Source organism: Rhopilema esculentum, chromosome 21, assembly GCF_057945365.1.
Source record: "Rhopilema esculentum isolate cy_ngs chromosome 21, ASM5794536v1, whole genome shotgun sequence".
Taxonomy (NCBI): Eukaryota; Metazoa; Cnidaria; class Scyphozoa; order Rhizostomeae; family Rhizostomatidae; genus Rhopilema; species Rhopilema esculentum.
In genome coordinates this window covers 8,419,268-8,443,498 of record NC_142835.1, presented here as the reverse complement: position 1 = coordinate 8,443,498, position 24,231 = coordinate 8,419,268, and the positions used below count along the sequence as shown (strand labels likewise).

The 24,231-nt window shown below is 37.9% G+C and overlaps 1 protein-coding gene across 2 annotated transcripts in view; it reads right to left on the bottom strand.

Moving 5' to 3' along the window:
* Nucleotides 1–2,711: 2,711 nt before the first annotated feature.
* The window catches only part of LOC135684850 (uncharacterized), a 29,573-nt gene continuing 8,053 nt past the window's right edge, over nt 2,712–24,231 (bottom strand). The window contains exons 5-12 of one of the 2 annotated variants that reach the window (XM_089114812.1): nt 23,790–23,883; nt 23,386–23,425; nt 22,760–22,851; nt 22,315–22,413; nt 21,229–21,278; nt 16,192–16,255; nt 15,613–15,790; nt 2,712–6,037 (exon numbers count right to left, since the gene is read on the bottom strand). In XM_089114812.1, coding sequence (XP_088970938.1) covers nt 4,368–6,037; nt 15,613–15,790; nt 16,192–16,255; nt 21,229–21,278; nt 22,315–22,413; nt 22,760–22,851; nt 23,386–23,425; nt 23,790–23,883 — 2,287 coding nt within the window. In that variant the 3' untranslated portion in view covers nt 2,712–4,367. The remainder of the gene's footprint in view (nt 6,038–15,612; nt 15,791–16,191; nt 16,256–21,228; nt 21,279–22,314; nt 22,414–22,759; nt 22,852–23,385; nt 23,426–23,789; nt 23,884–24,231) is intronic. The other variant, XM_089114813.1, reaches the window with a different exon arrangement.

Sequence of the window (24,231 nt, the reverse complement as noted above, 5' to 3'; positions counted from 1 at the left end):
CTAAAATTGAATACGACTTTACTTTAAAAGTCAACATCCTATTACATGCTCCTCTATTTCTTAGAATCTGCCTTGAACCGAGAAGACAAAGTAAGAACCTCTATCTTACCAAATTTAGGTGTTTTAATGCCAACGATGCCATTAAAAGCAAATACCCAAGGTAAAATCCATTCAGTGAAAAATGTTCGACACATAAAGGCGCAGTTGCAATACGGATTCCCAAGCCTAAAAAAGCAATAAAATCAATAGAGTTCTGACTTTCGTACGATTTCTGAAATTTTGTGTTAAATATTCACTCCTATCACAATATTATTTCATGTCTATCAATACCTAAATAATTAGAATTACATTCAACTCTGTGTAATTCGAACTGTCTGAGAATCGTCACAATGTTCGAATTAAGAACGGTTCGAGTTATAGAAGTTTGCAGTATAAAGGTTATCGTTAGTTATCGTTAGGAACTTTTCAAGTAACCTGAAAATGTTGTTCTAATTAGTAAAAGTTCGAATTAGACAGAGTCGATTGTAGTTTCCCTGCAATTCAATCACAAAATGATTAGCGAATTACATCGAAAGTCTTCTGTTTGGGGGTAAATATTCTATTAAGATGCCCTCGGCTTTGGTTTGTCTCAATACCTTTTAGAGTCCTTTTTTACCCTCTATATAGAAATCCCTACGGAAATTTCATAGAATCTTTGTAAAATAACAACATAGTGGAAAAAATTACCCGAAATCCTTGAAATCGTCGTTTTTGCAAAGCGTGGCGAAGTTTTATACATGTGTTGCTCAAAATTTTATACATGTGTTGATTCAATCTTCCCTGTCTTTTTAGCGTCTTTATTCTCTTTATATCGTGGAATATATGTTCAGCATATAAATATATCTCAAAGTCAAGAAAAAGGAGTAGTGAAATCTTCTACAATAATTGCAAAGGTTCATACCTTGCTGTAACCACCGATGTTGAATTTTTCGCTGAGCGTTCACTGTTCAGTAAACCATTACCGCAAAGTTTTCTGTTAGCCAGAATTTTGAGAGAAATAAGCTATCCATTTTATCCATTCCATGATTTCAAAATGCCCGCGATATACAAGTACTGGATTCACGTCGTTTTTGAAGATCAGATGTTGCAACGAAATTAAGCGCGGTGTCTTGAAGCTCCTCTGTCCAATCGCAAAATAAGTTTTGAGCTTAAGAGCAAGACAATTGTGATTTATACGATATATTTTTTGCACTGCATTTAGGATTTTTGGTGCTTTTTACAAAGCGTGTTTGTAGAATAATAAAGGAGGTAATGGAAGAAACTACTTGCTATTCTGGTTGGCTTCAAAACATGACGTTGGTTATTGGCATAAATTTTCAGTTTTATTGAATAAGCCAGCTGTAGTTGATGCATTTTTTCCAATCAAGGCTGATTGATTCACCTATCACATTCTCGATTGTTTTGGACATTAGGATTGGCGTCGAAATAGCGAAAATCAATTTTAAGGAACTGTTAAAGAAACACAGTGGACAAAAATTGCATTGAGGATATAGACAATTTAACCTTTTATTCTTCTCGATTTCTTCAGATAAAGGTTGTGCTTTATTAAAGCTTATTAGATGTCAGGTTTGATGGGTAACGTTAGCAGGCATATGGTAACCTTGTTGAGGAAGTAAGGAGAGGTCTAGCACTCGTAAAAGGAATTCTCTGGGCTCCTTTCAGAACTTTTTTAGCTCAAATCATGACAATCAAAGTTTATTCTGCTACTGGATCAAACTGGGCTAAACATTCAAAGTACTTTCCCCGTATTACATCTACTTTGTCTAAATTTTTCAACACTTTCCTCCAATTCATAGACTTTCCTTTAATTTCGTCACCAATCATACATCTTGAATACTTTCGCAATTTCAAATTACTTTAAAATCTCACATAGTAACATCCATTCCGCTTTACTTAAAGTAATATCTGAGCTTTTCATAAGACATTGATCTCGCAATTATCAATCAGTGCATATCAGTCACTATTGCGAATTAACTTCAAAATGCAGTTTTAGAGCCTATCAGTTTTAGATTTATATCTCAGTTTTGGTTTTATATCCACCTAGCAGTTTTAGAATCTATCTACATAAGCACGAAAAAACCGCTACTGTGTAGACAAAAGAAGTTCGTTTTCACCTTAGGACTCCACTGGTAACATTCTAATAGGCAAGCGGCACTGATTGGTCAACCTTTACAGTCATGTGCTCTTGTTTCTGATTGGCCTATTTCGATCCACAACTGGGTATATATATTTCTTAGCGTAGAGTTTTCGATCTATGTTCTGACGTTTTAAACTCTGAAGAGTGTCAGACGAAAAGCTTTAGCCATTTATAACTTCAAAATACACGACAGAAAGCTAGGGAATCAAAACTTGGATTTCAATTGCATTTATACACTGCAGTCCATGAAATCCAAGCATTGACGATTTTGCAGCTTCCGTTAGAACGCCATTCACTTCGTGTCTAGCAACATTCTGGCGCACATTTTGGCTCAATTTTCCTCTCGTGACTAATCAAATACTTTGTACAACGTACTTATTGTTTCTGGTATTGGTGAGAACGTTTCTCGAATCACTTTATTGAGCGTATCGAAAGTACAAAATCACTTAACTATGAAATTATTACTAAAGAATACACTAAAGAAGGTTCAAATAATCGAGAATTTGACACCAATGCCACAATCTAAAAACTATCTTAGAAGCATGTAACATTGTAAAATTTCGCATTAATATACAATTTTTCTCTTTTATTCGTTATCAATAAGACTTTGGGGAAAGGGGGTTTTCGTATCTTTTAGGGAGGGGGCCCCAGGCCTACGATTTTCCCACAAGACAAGATCTTGGAAGGGCTTTGGGCACGTTTTTCAAAGGTCTGACAAATGCCTGAATTTTTCGAGCCCCCATGCAAACCGACAAATGGTTATGAATGGGTTCAGTGCGGAGAATATTCAAGTAGGACACTGCAATGTTGTTTTTCTACTATAAACGTTACAAATGAGATCCAGAGGCTTGCTCTGCAATTTTTTCCAACATCACAGCCTTGAGTTTGAAGAAAACTGCCCTTTTTTCTAGATGCTTAAGAATTGTTGTCAGAAGTTTTCTTTACTCTCATTAAATATCAAACCAGAGATTTTAGCGACATTCTTATGAATCTCTGGGCTGAATTGAAGAAAACCTAACCCACTTTCCCAGTTCTTTTACCATTGAGTGTGGATTACGTTTATTTAGGTAACTTAATCGCCCAACTACAGTCCGATTCAATTCTATTTTTGCGCAGAAAACGAAATGATATGACTTCTCAGCAAATTGAAAACTCTACTTGTTTAATTTCTGATCCACCAGGTGAATTCCCATTCTGATTTTAGACATTGGTGGAAAGGTAATATAATCCCTCTTACTGCAGGCGAAAAGCGAAAGGGTCTATTGAGACAGATGTAATACTTCAGTTATAAGGTTACAAATACTTTGGTCAGTGTGTGTAAATAAGAGACAAAATGCTTTGCAAAAACGCATTTCATTTATGTTAGCTGTTGACTGTAAAATACAATTGTTAACATTTTCATACAGTTTCGCCGACTTAATCTAACAAATATTAATACAACAGGGCATACCATCTAAAAAATAAAACATCATAGCAGAAGAGATTTCTTACCAAGAAAACAGTGAAGCAGCAACGCACCGCAAACGTACATCTATAACAGGCCTACATTCTTGTTTCAATTTTGACAATGAACAACACAATAATAGCAACTCAACATGTAAAGAAATCAACCAGAGATTAAATCTCAGAGAGAAAAACAAAAAGTGATTCGCTGTATAGTATCTTAACAAGCCCATGAACTGGCAAAACGTTTGAAATACTAAGTGCAATAAAACAGACATTACGTCACAGGAATAATAGCAAAAGAGCTTAGCTTTTTAATTCTGGACCGGCGTTCGAATTGCAGATGCTTCGGAAATATCGAGATAAACCAGCCAAGAGGGCGAGTTGATAAAACGGAAATAAGCAGGGAAATGTTTTTGTGAGATTTTGTGTCTCACGGAAATATTATTGCGAGGGTAGGGTTGGATTGCGAGGCTAGGTTAGGATTGCAAGGGTAGGGTAGGTTGGAAGGGGTTTGGTAGCGTATTCTATCGTGTTTAAATCTATTGTAACCATTCATTTTACTCTATTTTATGTTAGTTTTTCTTTTAGTTTAGATACATGGCCCCTTGTAAACCAGAATTGCTGAATTGGCTACCATGCTTATATAATTGAAAATGAATGAAATGAATTAATGAAAGAGCAATTCCGTGGCTTAGCAATGATATATTTTACCGCACTAACTCTGCAATCAATTACGAATAACTATTTACTTCAAATTCAAAACTTGTTTCTTTTCCTGTAAATCTAGGTCTGAATCCTCACTTTCATAACACGTGTCACCATCAGCTGAGCTTGTCAGGCCTGATCCAGCATCATTGTCCTCAATACTCAAACTATCTTCCTCCCAGTTATTATCCACTACTTTTTGAAGTCCTTTGTTTTCCGACGCGCACTTGACTTGCAAAATATCCTTCGCCAGCTCCTTCAAAGCCAAATCATCCTCTGTTTCATTGCTAGTAGCTTTCTTCCCGTCTTTTTCATTGATATGCATCTCCATGTTCTCACATTTTTTATTTAGTGGAGAGTTTGGAATTTCTAGTTCACTGTCATCATTCCAAACGTCTGGTGGCTGCGGACTCAACGCAAACAGTGTTACGGTTGACGCGCGGTGCAGCTTATGTAAGTCGTCACCTTTTGGCATCGGAGGCATAGCGCTAAGAAAATCAAAGTCCGTCATGCTTACACGCGGTGTCCCGTTTTCATCAGCGGTCAGCTCTGACTTGGCGATCCTTGGACTTTTTGCAGCCATCGTTGACGACTGATCTGCTTCAACAAGGCTACTCGGAAGGTTTTCAACGGTAACTCTTATACCATGCGGAAGCGTTTTGCCATTGCGGGAAGAATTCCCTTTCAACTTAGAGTCACTTAATTTGTTTCCGTGTACAGAATTTTCTTCAACTTGTGACAAACTAGATTCCGGCCTCCAAGAGTCAGCTAGACCAATAGAAATCGTTGGAAAGTTTTTTGAGTCAGCAACGACCGAAGATTTGCTATTATCGTTATGATCTCCAGAAGTATTTTCAATGTTTTCTTTTTCAACACCAGCCATAAAGAATGAATCCAAACCTACATACTTGTCTCTAGGTTTCCATTTCCTGTCTTCTCGCCGTAGAACCTTTTTAACTATCGAGGAAGAAGATTCTGTTCCGTTCGCACCTCTTCTGTTTTTCTCCAAGAGTATCTTCTGCCGCGCGACATAAGTATTGGAAGGTGCACTTGGTGAGTATACGCCGTGGGGAGGTGTTGTGCGACTTCTTTCAGAAGGCTGGTTTCTCATGCCACTTGCCGCACGTTTTAAGGATAGAGAAGAATGACTTGCACGGGCCGGATAGCTTCCATCTTTAAATTTAGGATCATTTTCAGGATCTGAAAAACTCAACTCTACAATTGCAAGACGCCCCATCTGTGAAAGTGTAAATCGATCGCTTCGTGACGGTGGTTTCTCCTCAACCGTATAGTTTATAATCGGCGAGGATCCTTCTTGATCTGAGCTGCCATACTTGGATTCATCCTCGTCACTAGGCAACAGCTGAATCTGCAGCGCTTTGGGGAAACTAGCATCACTGTTGGGCGAAGATGCTTGAGGCTTCATTCGATTGAGCGAATCTTTGCCCTTATACTTCCCTAGACGCGGTGATCTACGCGAGGATTTAGGCGAAGCATTAATTGCTTTAGAACTTGTTTTCTTCGCCAGCAAGTTTGAATTGTACTTGGTGCCAGGCCTGCTGTAGGCAACTGTCGAGTCGGGGTCTTTTTTGTGTTTTTTCAACATCAGGCGATCGGCATAGGTAAGGGATGAATCAAAATTGAGTTTGATGTCCGCAGTCACGCCAGGAAGGACCGAGCTATCGATTTCCGTTTCACAGGATTTTGAATCTGTGTAAAAAACAGTGGCAGATGAGATTTTGTGCAAAGTGAATAAAACCCTTTAAACATAATCTCCTTGCAGCATATACCTAATATAGTAACCTTTGGCAATAAAATGTGAATTTGATACAACAAGCAAAAATATGCCATATTAATATATAGTAAGTTGGATGGGAAACTGGAAAACTAGATATACTATATCTTATGAGAAAATGGTAAAAGAATAGACGCAACGGAAGGTACTAGTTTACAAATGACTACTTTCTATTCCTACTTGATCAAATAATGCTTTCAAGCATACCATGGTGGCAATTTACACAAGAAAAATGAACCTGTCTGCGTTCTTAATATTAAATATTGTGCACTAGGCACTTAGATCATTAAGCAGGTATTCGGTACAAGCATCCATGTGAGCAAAACACTGAAAGCCGTTTGTTAGACTACAGGTTTACAACAATCTTTGGCAGGCGACCATTTCAGCCATAGTCTCCCGCTCGCCCCTTCCCGCCATATGCTGCACTGTCCCGCGTCATATCGCAACAAGCTACCATGCGCCGTCCTTAGTTTTACTTTGAGCAGACTTTCAGCTACCAGTGCATAATTAGGCTACATTTTTATACAAAGAACTTCCTCGGCTGAAATTGCAACTAACCCTAACAGAAAAATTACCACAAAGACTGATGTGCACCTTGATCGGATTTAACTACTCTTTGCTTAGAGTTTGGTCCCCACGCAGTTCTACACGATGGCAAAATCCTGGCTAGAAGTCAACGCTGTTAAAAGACATCCACTAACTGCATACTTCGCTGATCGCTTCCTTCAAAAATTTGACGATCTAAAGTCTACAGATTCTCCGTTATAATCTTAGACAGGTGGCAATTCAAACTTTTTTGATAAAACCTTGCGGGTCACTATTGAACGGTTTTCAGGTTTAGACTGCATATTGTCTGCTCAAACTTAATAAAGATCGTGCCGGTAGATCATGTTAAAATCAGCCGATTTTTATCAGCATGAATGTGCATACCCTGTTTAAGCTCGAAATAAGCACATCTTGAAGAAATATGAAAGATAATAAGTGGTTAATTTAGGGAGCTTAAAAGGAAGGAAGCATCAAAGGAAGAGAGCGCCAAAGGAAGGAAGCATCAAAGGAAGGGAGCATCGAAGGAAGGGAGCGTCAAACAAAGAGACCATCAAAGGAAGAGAGCGTCAAACGAAGGGAGCGTCAAACGAAGGGAGCATCAAAGGAAGGGGGCGTCAAAGGGAGGGAGCGTCAAACGAAGGGAGCGTCAAACATAAAGAGCATCAAAGGAAGAGAGCGCCAAACGAAGGGAGCATCAAAGGAAGGGAGCGTCAAACAAAGAGAGCTTCAAAGGAAGAGAGCGTCAAAGGAAGGGAGCGTCGAAGGAAGAGAGCGTCAAAAGAAGAGAGCGTCAAACGAAGGGAGCGTCAAACGAAAGGGGCGTCAAAGGGAGGGAGCGTCAAACGAAGGGAGCGTCAAACGAAAGGGGCGTCAAAGGGAGGGAGCGTCAAACGAAGGGAGCGTCAAAGGAAGGAAGCATCAAAGGAAGAGAGCATCAAAGGAAGGGAGCGTCAAACAAAGAGAGCTTCAAAGGAAGAGAGCGTTAAAGGAAGGGAGCGTCGAAGGAAGAGAGCGTCAAAGGAAGAGAGCGTCAAACGAAGGGAGCGTCAATCGAAGGGAGCATCAAAGGAAGGGGGCGTCAAAGGGAGGGAGCGTCAAACGAAGGGAGCGTCAAACGAAGGGAGCATCAAAGGAAGGGGGCGTCAAAGGGAGGGAGCCTCAAACGAAGGGGGCACCAAATGAAGGGAGCGTCAAACGAAAGGAGTGTCAAACGAAGGGGGTGTCAAAGGAAGGGAGCGTCAAAGGAAGGGAGCGTCAAAGGAAGGAAGCGTCAAAGGAAGGGAGCGTCAAAGGAAGAGAGCGTCAAAGGAAGGAAGCGTCAAAGGAAGAGAGCGTCAAAGGAAGGAAGCTTCAAAGGAAGGAAGCGTCAAAGGAAGAGAGCGTCAAAGGAAGGAAGCGTCAAAGGAAGGAAGCGTCAAAGGAAGAGAACGTCAAAGGAAGGGAGCGTCAAAGGAAGCAATCAACAGATATAAAATCTGTTTTTCCAAAAAGATATAGATAATTAACCCATGTCATGAATAAATAAATGGTTTCTTAACTTGAATATTCTTTTGAATAAAAGGGTGACTGCAAATGATATGGTTTCTTTGGGAATGGTTTCTTTCGTACTTTTGCTACTGGTTTGAATTCGATTTCATTTCGCATTTTTTGTGTAACAAAGGAAGACAAAGGAATGAAAAAACTAAAAAGAACAAAAAGGATGTTAGTTTCGATCAAAACCCCGTTTCTTAACTAAAATAGGCTGGAAATGATGGCAAGGCACGAAGACCGTTTAGCCTAAGTCCGGAAAGCTTTGGGATCGCCAAGTATCTTATGGTGATGGAAACTACGCGACAAAATATGTTGGTCTTTGTCTGTTGGAAAATATTAAATACTTAAACTCCATACTTAAAGCCCAGCAACAATTGAATGATGAAAAACATTTCCACAAACGGGAATATTCAAGGTATCAAAGCAAGTGAATCATTCAAAAGAATACAGTAATGGGTAAAAACATAATTTTTAGATCCTCTCGTAGTATTACCATCTTGGTATTTTCTCTACAACGCAGAATTTCTGAAATATTGCCATTAGAAAAATATGTTCAAGCATGCGATGATTCACTCTAAGGAGAATTCTAAAAGAATGAAGGAGAATTCAAATCTGGTGAAGAAACTTAACAAATGCGGCAGCGGATGGACCATGTAGCATGCTCGCAGCAAAAGAATAAATTGGAGGCTCGCCTAAATTGGCAAATGGAAACCTAAGCTTCAATTTGAACAGAAAAAGTTGCCCAGAATATTTTGCATAGTAGAAGGGCTTTAACCTGAACTTCTCTTTCTACCCTAATGCCGAATGCATATGACAGATCTCTGTATTATATACGATCACAGTGTCACAGCCATAATAAGAAAGGAAGTTAATGGCTATGAAGCAATGCGCTCTGGCTTATAATTCAGTTTATTGCTTACGGTAATAACGTGTGGAAATAGAAGTAGCATAAACTGAATCAACCGCAGATGCGCTCTTCTCAGATAACAAGACGCCGATTGATATCACTTTCAGTTTGATAAATTCTTAATGTTTCAACACAGGTCTGTGGCGTAAAGACCTGATGGCGGGAGTATTTATAACAAACTGGTGTTTCGTGTTTCAGACACAAGGCCAGGGGCTTTAAGAGGCAAACCGCATCTTAGAGGGGATTTCAGGCGACAACTAAATGGACTTTATGAGTACATTTTAAACAAAAGGCATATCGAGTTTAAATGGGTAATAAGATATTGGTTAAGGAAGTGTACAGGGGTTTTATTTGGCCCCAGTTTCTACATCCTATGGCATCACAACGTTACAGCGTAAGTTAAGCAAGAATATATCATGCAATATGTTGAGAAATCCGGCATCATCTTTGAACTTCTCTAGCATTACTACTTGTGTAACGAAAATTTTCAAGGAAAATGGCTCAAAAATGGCTACTTTTTCAAATCAAAGTAACACAAATAAGAACTCTTATTTACTTGAAAACAACGCTCAAAGTTGACTTAACGAGTACGAAACCATTGATAACAAATCAAATTCCTGCTAGATTGTGTTGATGCATTTCATTTGAGTTCCGGTTAGCATCGAGAAGGTCCGCAGTTCTTCTAAACAAGAATATAGGTTAAGCATAAGAAAGATTTAAACTCACCAATATTCAATTACGGGTTCGTGAAAACTACTATACTGCGTCACATAACTACGCGGCGCAAGATCACCTTCTTGCTAAACTGCTGAAATGGTATATGTGTTGAGCTACAGAACATATGGGAAGATGATAACAAGTTCTAGCACATCGTGACATCAGCTGTTTGCAATCGAAATGAGTTTTCATTCCAAGTAGTAGAATATTAACTCACCTCTTCGATCGAACTGATACTACTTTCAATGTCTCGAATCACCAAGCACAGAGAAGTGCTTTTGAAGAAGAACCATCTTAAGGTATCGAATCGCGTAGCGAAAAGAGCGCATTCGTAACGTCCAGTGAATAACCTGTCAAGGCTGTTAGATACAGATATAGCAGTCAGAAGTACCATGAAAAGAGGAACCCTTATGAACGCTTCACGAGCTGTGTGGTGCTCTGAGAACTCATCATACAACATAAAACTGTTGCTTGACACTAGCAATTCTGCATACAGTCCTTATTTGTTGTATAAAAGAAATAAAACCGGGGGGACACATTGAATAACACTGGTAGAAACAACGACTTTTACACAGCAGGTACATAAATAGTGAAATTCTACTTCTTATCTTATTCAAGAATTCTCAACTTTATCTATAATCTGCCACCAGTCGCTGGAGTAAATTTGAAAGACTATCTATGTTCCTGAATGACAAATTCTTTTTCAAAAATCCCTATCCTATTGAATAGAAAATGCATAAAATCAGAACACAGTTGATTATGTATTCTTAAAACAGGTGCAAGGCTTTTAATTTCGGGGTTCTTGGTATACGTGAGACTATTGAGTTAAATACAACTTAAGTCAAGTACTTTGAAATAATTATAAACACGCTTCTGCACCTCCTGTACTCCAAACGACCGGACATCGCCTAACTTCCGATATGAAACCACTAATGTTTGGTTGATAAATTTTCATGTCTAGCAGGTGCGAAGCAAACTCATTTCGTTTTGCAATTTAACTTTCCCCCTCAAGAATATTTTTTTACCAAAGGCACATTTTCGTTAAAACCGATTCAATTCTTCAATATCTTGAGGCCTTAATCCCAAAATCTTCTCACATCTCCAATATTGATAGTTTCATAGCCAAGGAACTACCATGTGCAGATACTTTATTGCTTAGTGAATTGGAATTTCGAAACTCGGACTCTTGAAATTATAAAATACTAGTATCAATTTCATTGACGAAGTTTGAGATAGAGTCCTTTTGTGTTTCAAATCGGGCTTATTCATCCAGCGGGGTAAAATAACAAACACAACGAGAAATCTAATTGAGAAAAGGATCGAGTCATAATGTAGCTCCAAAATGGTGTCGCAAAAAGCGTTATATTTCCATTCATTTTTACAAGACACAGCCTTTGCGTTATTTCAGGTTAGTTTTACTCAATATTTTATTCTGTAAAAGAAAGATAAAATTACTAACTGCTAATGTCAAGATTCAAGTAGACAAATAGTTGCTAAAATGACGTCATTTGCAAATAAGGTGTGGTTACCATGCGATTTACCATCGTGAAAATCCCAGATTATTTGGTTCATTTGAACTTGATTAAAAAACTGACAGCCTTTATCGAGCAGTCTATCAGGCCGAGTATGGTTTGATTTATCTTGCCCTAGCTTGTTTGCGTACAGCAAAGAAGCGGCATGAAGAACTGCTACGAAGGCAGATAATAATGCCAAATATATTTTTACATGCGATAAGACTCGTAATCTTGAGAAGATTAGATGGCTCATTCCCAGACTAGTGTGAATGCTCGCAGTTTATGTCGTGTTCTAATTGTCAGTTTCCATGCGATAAGATCATATCTGCAAATTTCTCGCATAATTTAATACCAAATCGAAAAAATATGGTTATTTTTAGGCTGTAAGTGTGAGATATTTTGTTCTTGCAGCTGTGAAACAATAACAGTGCAGATAGCTTTATCAAGTGATAGTGTGATAAGATGCACTGCGGTTGGTTGCATGCAAGCTGCTAAAGAATGAATATCTAGCTTGATCTCAAGAGGCCAATATTTTTTGGCCTTCTTCCTTTCAACAACGTGTTTATGGCCAAAACGCCTGATCCAATCCAAAATCTCAATCCTTGAACGTAAACATTACCGGACCCCGTGAACGAAATCGACAGGCCATGAGAATCTAGAATCAACTAACAAAGTGGTCAGTGGGCGTGTCCTTCCTTATATATTCATTCCTTTGAGTTCCTGTGAACGTTATGATCTTAACGAACCCTTCTTTGTTAACATACATATAGCACACCTGAAACTCGATATTGTTAAAAATACTTTGACCCAGGTTTCAGACTTGTCATAGAATCAAAATCAGAAACTATAAGCGCACCAGTCAGGCAATCATATCCCTGATATTTCCAGAAATGAAGAAGCGTCCAACGGCAACAGCCAACAGCTTATATGTCAGCGAACTTGGAAAGATTTCAATAAAATAAGAAAAGTAACCAACAGGGTGACAAAAATAAGGAATTGAATAAAACGTTTAATACAGGGCTAAGTGAAAAATTAAATAGCTACAGAATGAGTCAGAGAAGGTGATGAGAAAATTCATTAGCGAACTTAGAAAAAGTTTTGTGTACAAAAGTACGTGACTAAAATACGTGGGACTTAGATTATAGAAGGAAAGTGAAAAATGATCAAATAAGAGTATAAAATTAATATCCTGTAACAAATACAGCAATCCGATTGCTAACAGAAACATGGAGTAAAAATTAAATATTGAATTGAATTCTCTTGAAATGCGGATTATGTTGAATTTCTGAGAGATTATTTTTCTGGACTGATTGTAATCGGTATGACGACTGCGATTATGAGATTCTACAAACAGAAACGAAGCATAATCTCATGCATTGTAGGTGACAGCAAATGTTAGAACAGATGTTGTGTAAACCTAGGCCCAGTTCGACGGCCTAGATCCACACAGCTTTGCAGTTAGTAAAAACGTCTCGAGTCTTAAGTCAAGTCAACTTTTCAGAGACAGATAAAAAGATACGAGTGGAGTAAAAGGGTAGAGAGTGGTTAATAAGATATGACGTAAACGTGCATTAGGACCAAACTGTTTAAGAATGCCGAATTATCAGATACAACGAAAATCTGGGATCAGTAGGGGGGAAAACAGCTCGATTCCTGCAGGGATTTGAGTCCGATGACGACGCATGCGGCTTTGCTAAAAACATCAATTCCTAACCGAAAGCTTTAGACTAAATCATTACGATAGCAATTAAAAAGATTTCAAAAAGAAAGGTTTTGAAATAAACTCGGAAATTCAATTTCTGTCGATATTTGAGGTTACCACATTCTAGGGACTTCAGAATAGGTTGTAAAACTCACGTGTTAAAGGAAAAAAGGGTAGCCACTGGAAGACAGCAACTTTGAGAAAAGAGGAACGCACTATCTTAGTACGAAAAAATGCTTATGTGTTGCTCATAAAACTCAGAAAGGTTTAATCACCTATTTGTATTGTATTGAAGCAATATAAAAAAATTATTTCTTATTGCGTCCATCAAGCATCTTGCCCTTTTCTATCTAAACAATATTTTCTTGAAAAGGGTGTAGGAAGGGATAGAATCACTCTGACATAAGCATATGTACATACTGGCATTTAAAAGTTGTATATGTATAGGAAGGGATAAAACCATGTGTAAAATGCCATTCAAAAGAACAACCAGTTCTTGTATTATTAAAACCATAAAAAAATATTGATAAAAACCGAACTAACACCAGGTGCAATATATAATTGATAAAAAGATCTAGCGAATTTTCTTACCTTAATAAATCGTTCAAACTACTTTACTACTGTTTAATCTCAAACTTTAATTCGCCCATGTACCTCTTAGTCACTGAGAATGCATTAGCGCTATGGCATACAAGGAAACCTGCAATATCATCACATACGTCTATCGGCAGCCTCGTCAATACGTTTTGCGATTGGAAAATCCCAACGAGCAGACAGGTTATGTAGTTTACCTTGCTTCTCCGTTACCTACAACTCTAAGTTCATCTAGCATGTTTTTTCGAGGTTAAAACCGTGCTATAACTATTAATTACATTTTTAGAGAAAAAACCTTTGTTCAAAAAATTGACGTAAATCTTTGACGAAAAGAAATCTACGGGTGATATTCTGAAAGCCTGACCCCCGTGAAAATGTTTAACTTAAATGATATAAAAGATATTAAAACAGGTGGTAAAGGGAAACCTGCTGATATTTCGTGAAAATATATTTCCAGCAGTCCTGGAAAACAATTGTCTGCATAATATACAAAACCAGCATTAGAGTTTTCGCAGATAATTGCATGTTGATCAAGTCTATGCGAGAAACTGTTGTTTTGAGGACAATGGGGAAACGGGAGAGAAGATAGCACAACACTCTCTGCAAATATGATCAAAATGAATTCTATTGGACGATTATTTCAAAAAAATTCTAAATAATCTAGTTTTTGAAATAGTAGAATCCATGTAAGAATTTATTATTTCCGACATAAAATTTTAAGTTTTTTTTACCTTAAGTTTTACCCTTCTAAGTTTTATTTCGTTTTGTAACTCTGCGATGGGCTTCTAAGAAGATTCATTTGCCAAAACAGCGCTTGCACTACAGGGAATCACGGTACTTTACTACGAAAATCTTGGTTGTATAAAGTGGGGATTAACGGAAAAATTCACGAAAAGTAGAAGAAAGCATCGGAGAAAGAGCAACAGGCAGTTGAAAGTGGGACTTTGTGAAGAGAAACTCCCTATTTCAAAAATGATTTAGAGTTTCAGTTAAAAACCCACTTCGTCCTAGTTCTGGAAGAGGATTTATATGTATATGAATAAAGAAAAAATAATTTTGGAACTAAATCTTGAATGAGCAAACTTTAGAGCCAAACTTAAAACGATTGACCTTGCATCGAATCGATTGAACGGGCATCAAATTGTTCAATCTAGCTTTGGCATTCTTAAATGTCTTATACACCTTACGATAAATGCCAAAACGACAATTGTATACTGCTTCTATTAAAAAAGGAAATTAAATGAAAATGCCAGAACTAAGAACATTAGAAATTCAGAATACCCTGGCGAGAAATGATGCTGCAGCACGCAACAATAAAAAAATTAGGTCAACGACCAAACGAGGGCTTATTTGTTTAAAAGCAGTTTTTCATTTCTTACGGCGGCCTACATTTGAAGACAACATTGTTAAAAGAAGAATTCTTTTGTAAATAGCCTTATTAAAACAGGTGCTTTATTGAAAATCTTCCGCAAAGAAAAGGGATCTTGTGAAAAGATTTGAACAAGGTAAACGAGAAAACCGTTTCAAATAGGGATTACAGTCTCCAATTTTCATAGCGACAAATAATAACAGATGACAAAGGTTCTGAAAAAGTACGCGAAGACTTCCTGTGTGTTAGCTGGATAATGTTTTGAAGAACAAAGAGAATGGAAAGCTTTTGGTCATGCAAAGTGGCAGAAGTATTTGTGAAAAATCGAGAACCATTCAATGCAGCATTAAACTCCTTAATTATCCCTGTCTTTAATGCACCCAGAGCGACAGAACGTTTCAGGTAACAGAAACAGTTTAGGAAGCAAGCATTAATTATATATCTGAAAAGAAGAATTATAACGAAAAATCGGTTCATAAGGGTGCATGGAATTATAGTGTCTTAACACTATAGCTCATTTTCACAGCTCAAAAGAAACAGCCATGAGAAGGAATGAATGGCATTAATAACTACTTTTAACGTTATACATATGCAGAAAAAAGTTGTGTCACCTGGTTTAGCTTCTTCATCCACCGGATTCATCCACATCCCATTTTTCTGTGATGGCAAGTTAGATGAGCTGTTTCTCCATTCCTTAAGAGCCTCTTGAAACGAAGCAGCGCTCTCTTCCTCGTTGTATGTTCCTCCGAGTAGCATCCCACCCGAGTTTTGTAGTGAATCTTCGTCCTCCTTAAGAAACAAGAAGGAAGATTTTGTAGACGATTGAATAAGGTATGATGGGTATTGATGTTATGGGGAGCTCCTTCTGAATAGGTTCGTTGAGACGATCAAGTGTGATACAGTTTGGTTAACGCAATGGGAGTTTATCTTAATTCATCTACAGCTAGGCTAGACGTCATTGCAACCAATATATATTTGAAAATGAAAGAATAAGAGGTTCACTATACTTAAGTCGAATCCATCTATAAAAAGCGTCTCGTTATAACGAACTAAAGATACAGTCCCTCGGAATACTTTATGTATAACGAACCCACGAACTTTTCTATTTTACCCTACAGATTTCGTTGCAGTTGGATTCCATTGTCTTTACAAAGAGCTACAAAGCGTTATCTCAAGTAACACACAGTTACCATTTGGACTTCCCTGGGGGCTGCTTGTCCAATTGACGAATCACGTGACGTTGATACTGCCACTCTGAAAAAGCAAGCCTGTCATAAATCGGTATAGATACAAGAGATAAATGACACTATTGGGTCAAGAGTTTTTTATAGCGCCCTCGGCTGTTAACGCAAATTGAGATCTTCTTACACATCGTCAGCAAGAAAACACCTACAAGAACTTTGACTGAAGCATAAGACTGAAAGCCAAAGGGAAGGGTTTAGGGAAGCTAGAAGGACATGGCGTTTATAATAAAGTCAAAATCCAGTTTTGAGGCTTACACCAAATTTCCAGTTTTGTGCTAATGGTCTGTTGGAAAGTTAGTTTAACTCGTCCATAAGGGTTTTACCAGGTCTCTAGTTGGGAAGTTTCTAAATATTTTCAAACAATGTCACGAAGATAATGTTTATAAAGTTTATTCAAGTCTTAGAAATTCGATCTTTGACATCGATTTTCAACTTCGAACTGCAATTTTGACCTTCAACTTCGACCTTCAACCTTCAACTTTGACCTTCAACTTCGACCTTCAACTTCGATCTTCGAACATGGATCTTTGACTTCGATCTTCGACTTTAAGTATTACGCGATCAAATTTTGTATAATAGTAGGGACTCTAAAACTGGGACTAAAATCGTTCTTCAGTATTAGCTAATTTCGACTTCAACGAGAATCAACATATCACATATTTCGTGGGGAAATGCAGGGCCGGTTCCATGGGGGGTGTGGGGGGGGGGGGTGTGACACCCCCCCAAGAATTGAGTTTGGTGATTTACTCGGTAAAGTTCGATTTTTGGTCGGTAAAATTATGTTACGAAGTTTTATATTAAATGCTGTGTAGTGCATCACTGCGCAAAAAGCAATTAAATATGCATAACATTTTGAATATCTAGTTTTCTTCATTATTGCCCTGTGCCTACAAAGACCATGTGATATTTGCTGGTGTGGTCTCATTCGGTGAGAACCTGAGAAACCATTTGTGTTTCCTGCTTACTCTATTGTTCCCTATTGTTCGAATTCCACTGATCGATTTATTCAATAAAACTAAACATAGTGACTGACGCCACCTGTGAAGAAGGCGCGAAACCCGCGAAGCAACATTCTCTGGTAATCCTTTATCTGAATGAAGCTGAGCTGACGAACAAAAGTAGAATTGAAAAAAATAGTAACAGTAATAAGTATTACGCTACTTGAAAGGGAAACGGCAGCTTTTCAGGTAACTCAAAAACTTGCTTCAAATAATGATCTTTCTGTTTTTTGAATTTTATTTTCTGAAGACATATCCATATAATCATTTGTTTTGAATTTTGTAATTCTCGCGTAAGCCTGTGACAAAAAGTCTAGGCCTGTTTGAAAAGCAAGATTTTCCAAGATTTGACAAGGCCTGAGTTTGAGCTTTTGAGAATTTTTTCAAGTGGGTCTCTTCATCTGAAGTAAAACTGAGAACAATTATTTTTACCAGGCTATGTTTCACTGCTATGAAAAGAAGACAAGTAAAAATAAGATGCAAGGCAAAAGGGTGTAATTCCCAGTTCAACAGTGACTATCGCCTCCAACACAATAGAGAGAAACATGAAGGCAAAAATGTGCCATATGAAACCGCAGGTGCAGTTAAAAACCCTTTCGAAGCAGCTAAACGCAAGAAAGATAATCCAATTGAAGAAAAAGATTCATCTTCTTCATCTTCATCTGAGAAGATATTGGATGACAAAACCGAAGAGATTGGGTTAGCGAATTCTGCAAAAGAAGAATCAGTATCTAATATTAGTAATGTTGTCGGTGAGAATGTGGTTGATGAGGAGAGCGAGAGTGAGGCTGAAAACTCCGAAAACGATGACACCGATGATGAAAATGATGATTATTGGATTAGCTGTGCGGGAAAGCTCAAGCATCTGCTATCCACTTTGGAGCAAAGAGGTAATTTGACGTTAAACATTCTAACACAACCATGTACCCCAAATATCGAAGAGTTTGCGATATCTGCAAAAGAGTTTGCCAACGAGATTAAAACCCAGTGTAATGATTTAGAAAAATCTGCTGAACGACTTAAAGTCAAAATTGACAGGCAAAAAGGATCTGTACAACCTGGAGAAGCAGCAGCACTAATAGAACACGACCCTGGAAAAAGAAAAAAAGATTTGTCGGATAGCCAACGCCGTTTTGTGATAAACCTAGGTCCCTACCAGCCTCGCTTGACAGTTTATCCAAGTAATGCATTCATTGAATCTGGTAAACAAAATAAGTTTTCAAGCACCTGGTTCAAAGATTTTCCACATCTTGAATATAGCGTTCAAAATGACGCAGCATTTTGCTATGTTTGTTCCTTATTTCCAAACGGCGCTGGAAGACCCTCTTCAGATGCTTCATGGACTATTAATGGCGTTAGACAGTGGCACAAAATGAAGAGTGTTGGAAAAGGAAAGAAGGGCAAGCTGATACAGCATTTCACCAGCCAAAGTCACAGAGAAGCATTACGAGATTTTGCAAGATTCACTAACCCACATCAGAACGTTGATGCACTTTTGGATTTGTCTCGTCGTCATGAAATGATTAAAGAAACTGACGACGCAATGTTTAACACCAAAATTATGTTAATATTATGTGATGCTGCTCGCACCATGGCTATGCAGGACCTTGCATTTCGTGGAAATACTGACGAATCCAGCAACTTTCATGAGATTGTGAAGTTAATCAGTCGACATTGCGGCATTTTGAAATACTGGCAGAACCAAACAAGGATGCGACCATACCATGTTACCTATATGAGCAAAGACACCCAAAATGAGTTGATAAAGTTGCTAGGTGACGCAGTGAGGCATCGTATGGTGAAGGAGCTAGAGGAAGTCTCAGCGTTCTCAGTAATGGCTGATACTACCCCGGACACAAGCAATAAAGATCAGATGGCAATTGTTGTAAGATACGTCGTCAATGCCAAGCCGGTTGAGCGTTTACTGTGTCTGAGGATTCTCAAAGACAAGTCCGGAGAAGGCCATGCTGCAGAAATTTTGAAAGCTCTCAATGAGTGTAGTGTGGACCCACAAAAACTCGTCTTTCAATCGTACGATTTTGCGTCATGTATGTCTGGAAAGTATAAAGGATGCCAACGAGTGCTAAGTGATAAAATTCAAGAAGATTTTCCACACAAAAAGGAAATCCTTTACATCCCATGCCAGGCTCACAGGCTGAGTACATATGTAGAACGAAGCTCCAAAGCAAGCAGTCTTGTATCATCGATGTTTGACATATTACAGTCATTGTACACATTCTTTTCTAGTAGCACCAAGCGATCTGAAGCACTTGAAAAAGCACAAGTTGAAATAGAAGGGGCCTTGAAGATGCGAAATCTTTCGCAAACTCGTTGGATTGCTAGATCTGAATCTATTGACAGTGTCTGGATCTCTTTGACAGTAATCGTCTCGCTGCTCGAGCAGATAATGGATAGACAACTTGACTGTGACAAAAACACACAGGATCAAGCCAAAGCAATTTTGAAGAAAATGAAAACATTTGATTTTGTTTTCAGCTTGGCTACTATGAGATTCATAATGCGGCGCTGTAAGGTTCTGGTTGTGCAACTTCAGGAAGAGGGTTTGAATTTACTCGACGCACTTGAGCTAGTGTCATCGACAACTAGGGCGTTAGAAAAGATTCGAAATGAAGATGACGTGCAAAAGCAGATTGAAGCTGCCACACAAATTGCAATGCACATGGGAATAAATCCAGAAGAGGAGTTTCAGCACCGCCACAGAAGAAGATTGATTCCAAGAAGAATTGATGAAAACCGAGACAACGAGGAGGCATTCTCCTTCCAGACGTTTTATTCGAAAGAGATTTATTCTGTACTTGATCAGATAATTACAGATTGTAAAGAAAACTGGGGTAGCATTTTGAAGAAAATAAAGCCGTTCACTGTTTTGTTGCCTCCTTGGGATAACTTAAGGGAAGAACAAGCAGAGGATCTGGAGCATTTGTTGTCGGGGAAAGTTTCAAGTGGCAGTCTTATTGCAGAGCTTACTGTTTTGAGAGAGGACTTCCAAGAGAAAAAGTTGGTGAAGAGCATGACAGTCCGTGAAATTGCAAAGTTCGTATATAGTCGAAGGCACATTTATCCGGCAAGCAACACAGCGTATACATTCCTTCAAACAGCACCAATTACTGTGGCTTCAAATGAAAGATCTTTTAGCAAACTAAAGTTGGTGAAGACTAAGCTGCGGAGCATAATGCTCCAGGACCGCCTGGAATCTCTGATGCTGATATCATGCGAGAAGGATTTCTCTGAAAATGTCAACTTGGAAGATGTTGTCAAGAACTGGATACACTTAAAAAACAGAAGAGTTCGATTTGACACTACTTAAAGTTAATTTATTCATATATTGCGCTATAAGAACTGAAAAAGAGGCTGGGTCAAAAGCTCCTAATTAAATGACTCGCAAAAATCTGAGGGTTATTTTTTGACCCACCATTGACTCTGTATTTTTATTAGAACGTGCTGTATTTGGTTGAAACGCTTTTTTCAGATTGAAGTTAAAATTAAAGTTCTTTCGTTAAAGTTAAATTTCTTAAATTAAAGTTAGTGTAAGTCATTTAGTTGTTAGTTCTGATCACGATTAGTTGAGCTCAAAATTTTTGGCATTGTTTTTTCTAAAATTACTCGGTACATAAGAGCTTACACCCCCCCAAGAAAATTTCCTGGAACCGGCCCTGGGGAAATGAGTGATAAATCAATTAACCCTAATATCCCACTTTTAAGCCCGTGTACCTACAAGGGGAAAATAAAGGATTTTTTATCTTGAAAATCAAGAAGGTTGCCCGAATAAGGTTGCCTGCACATTTAAGTATTTAAAACTATCAGGCATGAAAAAGAAGAAAAGATATCCCCAAGCTGAAAGTACAGTGTAAAGGAAGAAGGCAAAGATTTTATCGAAAGAAACAGCATGATAGGTTTTAGTTCTCCATGCTTCAATTTCAATTTAAAACCGCATTTTACTAAAATATTTTTCAATTGACTTTACCTCGTTTGTTTGGTGTTTTCTGTTTTGTTTTTTGATGAGTACGGTCTCTCCTAGGCAGAAAAAAGAAACACATCAGTTGTGGTTGAAAACACAGATACCCTGAAATTGCTACATATGAGCAAGCTATGACGAGGTAAAATAAATTTCACTATTTACATTGGCTTTTAAGATACAACTGCTTTTGGCCTCTGGTGATGCACTGGCTCCGAATCATGTTCGTAACTATTGACACTCAAGAACAGGCTTCACTTCCTGGCCACCAGCAAAACATTACAGTGAAACTCCGATTAAAGGTAAGCCTATGCAACACAACCTACATTTTGTTGTAGGGAGGTTTCCGTTTTTTGGAGTTTACTTGAAAATGGCTTTGGCTATAGAGAGGAAATTCTGGGACGAAATTTTGGGTCTGTTGCTAGTTTTATCAATGGAGGTTGTGCTATAATTCACTTCAAAACCTTAAGGTATATAATTCCTGCAGATTCTTTAAAGTTATGCATAAGATTTTTCTAATTATTGATTTTGACATCACACCAAGCGTTCAGTGTTGGTGTATACGCTGTCATAATATTTGTTTATCGGTTTGAGCGCATGGTAACATTATATTAAGTCTTGTAGTAATTTGACACAAAAAGCACAGTCGGAAAGCGTTCTTTCACTCTCCTGCGGAAGAAAAGAAAAAGTGGAGAGGAGCTGTGAGGGAGAAGGAGGAAGAGAATAACGGCAGATGCCTCAGCCAAATCTTTTCTTTTCTCTTCTCCTCCGCCTTCCCCTCCTAATTTCCGCAGCTCTACCTTTTCTCGCCCCATCTCTCTTCATATTAGCCTCTATGAAGGAGAGTGGCGTTTTTTGCTGCGAAAAATATACCAAAGCTGTAAGATACTAGCACTTCTGAAAATGTCTCACACTCTCCTTTGCATCAGAAAAGCTTGGGCATGTCTACCTTAAACAATAAAACAAGTAGCACAAACCTAAAACAATTACAACAAAGTCAATTGTGAATGGCCAATATATAAAACATTTGCTTTCATTGGGAATTTGGCATATGATTACACTGCTATACTGAGCAAATTAGGCATACTAAAATACCTGATCAACTGGTTGCCAGGCGTGCTTTCTCATGGCTCCTTTTGAATGGAATTGCTTGAAGCAAGGTGGGCAGTAGAGCTCACCACACTCCACACATTCCTATTGTAAACAAGCATGAGATAAATGATATAGGATAGCAAAGGAAGATTTTATTCAGGAAATAAGAGTAATAAGAAGTGCAGAAATCGATATCCGTAAGAACCATCCATCTATACGGTTACTGAAACACTATTCTCCAATGGTGAAATTTGCATTAATTCAGGTAGAAATGTTTTTGTGTATATTCAAAGCTTTCACCTCTTTTGATGCATCTATCCAATTGCTGAACATTGAAAACACTTCAGGTGTAATATAAAGAAGACCAATGTTACATAATACAGGGTATAACTGGGCTACCCAGTTACAACATTAAGCGTTTAAATTGAAAGTTGAATTTAGTTTTTACCAGTTTTGCCTTGACTCGTTCACACTGTCCACACAAGGATGACTGCAGAGTTTCAGCATTGATGTTCATGCTGTCTTTAGATTTGTATTTCTCTGCAACAGAACAAAATCCATTCATTAAATAACAATATTCGAAGCAGAGCTTTTCACCTACTCATGTTAGTAGACCGTTGCGCACATCGCATTGCCCAAGCAACATACTATACTTGATAACACCCCTCCCCTTTCTCCGAACATGAATTATGGCAAAGGTTACTTATATAAAATAAAGAGTTCCAATCATTACATATTTTTAAAGAAAACATGAAATCTGAAAAAAAATTTCGAGTCCAGCAGAAGATTATGCAAAACTTTTATTGTACATTTTGGCTATAATTATTATTACTACTCTGATATGTCTACGATATGAATTAGATTTAGCGATTTCCTCCTTATCGAAATGGAACAATAGTTTTCTTTGTATTTTAGAGCCAGGTTGTAGACAATTGACCTTAATAAAAACTGTTTCTACAATAGGGTTGTTGCCCCTTAAAATGTAGAAGGAGATTTAGTTCTCACCACTGCATTGCTGAGAATATAATTGGCGTATTGATGTGTTTTAGTGGCTAGTCAAACTGAATGGCTTACCTATAGGTTTATCGGATAAAACTTTGAACTTCGGTTGGCCCTGTAGATAAAACCTTATATTCATTAACCAGAAGAGCAAACATAAAATGACATTCTCATTTCCATTATGACACGAGCTCGGGTTTTTGACAACAAGTGATTTCCTATGATTTTATCAGTGTCATACAGAAATCAGGCTATAAAATTCGGTACTTCTACGAATTGTTTAAACAACGCTGCAATACAAAATGCGAAATTACCTAGGATAATATATCTACAAAAATGCATAATTTTTACAAAACTAATCAGCAAAAGGTAAATGCAGGTTTAATCAAAGAATATTTACAAAAATTATTTGTAGGATTTTAAACGTGCAAGAAATTTCTTACTCCGAGCGCATTGCTTTAAAGTTGGTTTGACATTACCTTTGGTTTCGTAGGCTTTCTCTCTGTTTTTGCGTTCGGTGAATTCGTATCCTGGCCAATTCTACTTGATTTCCATCTGTTCCCACCTTGTCGCCTGTAATCAAACAACACTATGATCAACTTAAGGCGCTCCTAGTATAATATCTACTGAAAGTATTCTTGCATTGAAGAGGGCTAATCCTTGGAATATTTCTGAGTTTATCAAGGCATGGTGCCCACGCAAAGAGCTCTTTGTGTTATATGAATTATTATCAAGGCTCTCGGATAACTAGACTCGCTGGACTACCAGATAGATAAAGAAAGCCAACAGAAAAGTTCCAACGAGAGCTCAGTCTTTTTTCTTACAGGCCTCAGTAGTGGTCAAAGAAAATAAAAGTTGATCAAGAAAAGGGGAAAACCCTAGGTTAACACACAGTAACCAGCAAGTAACAAACTGTAAATA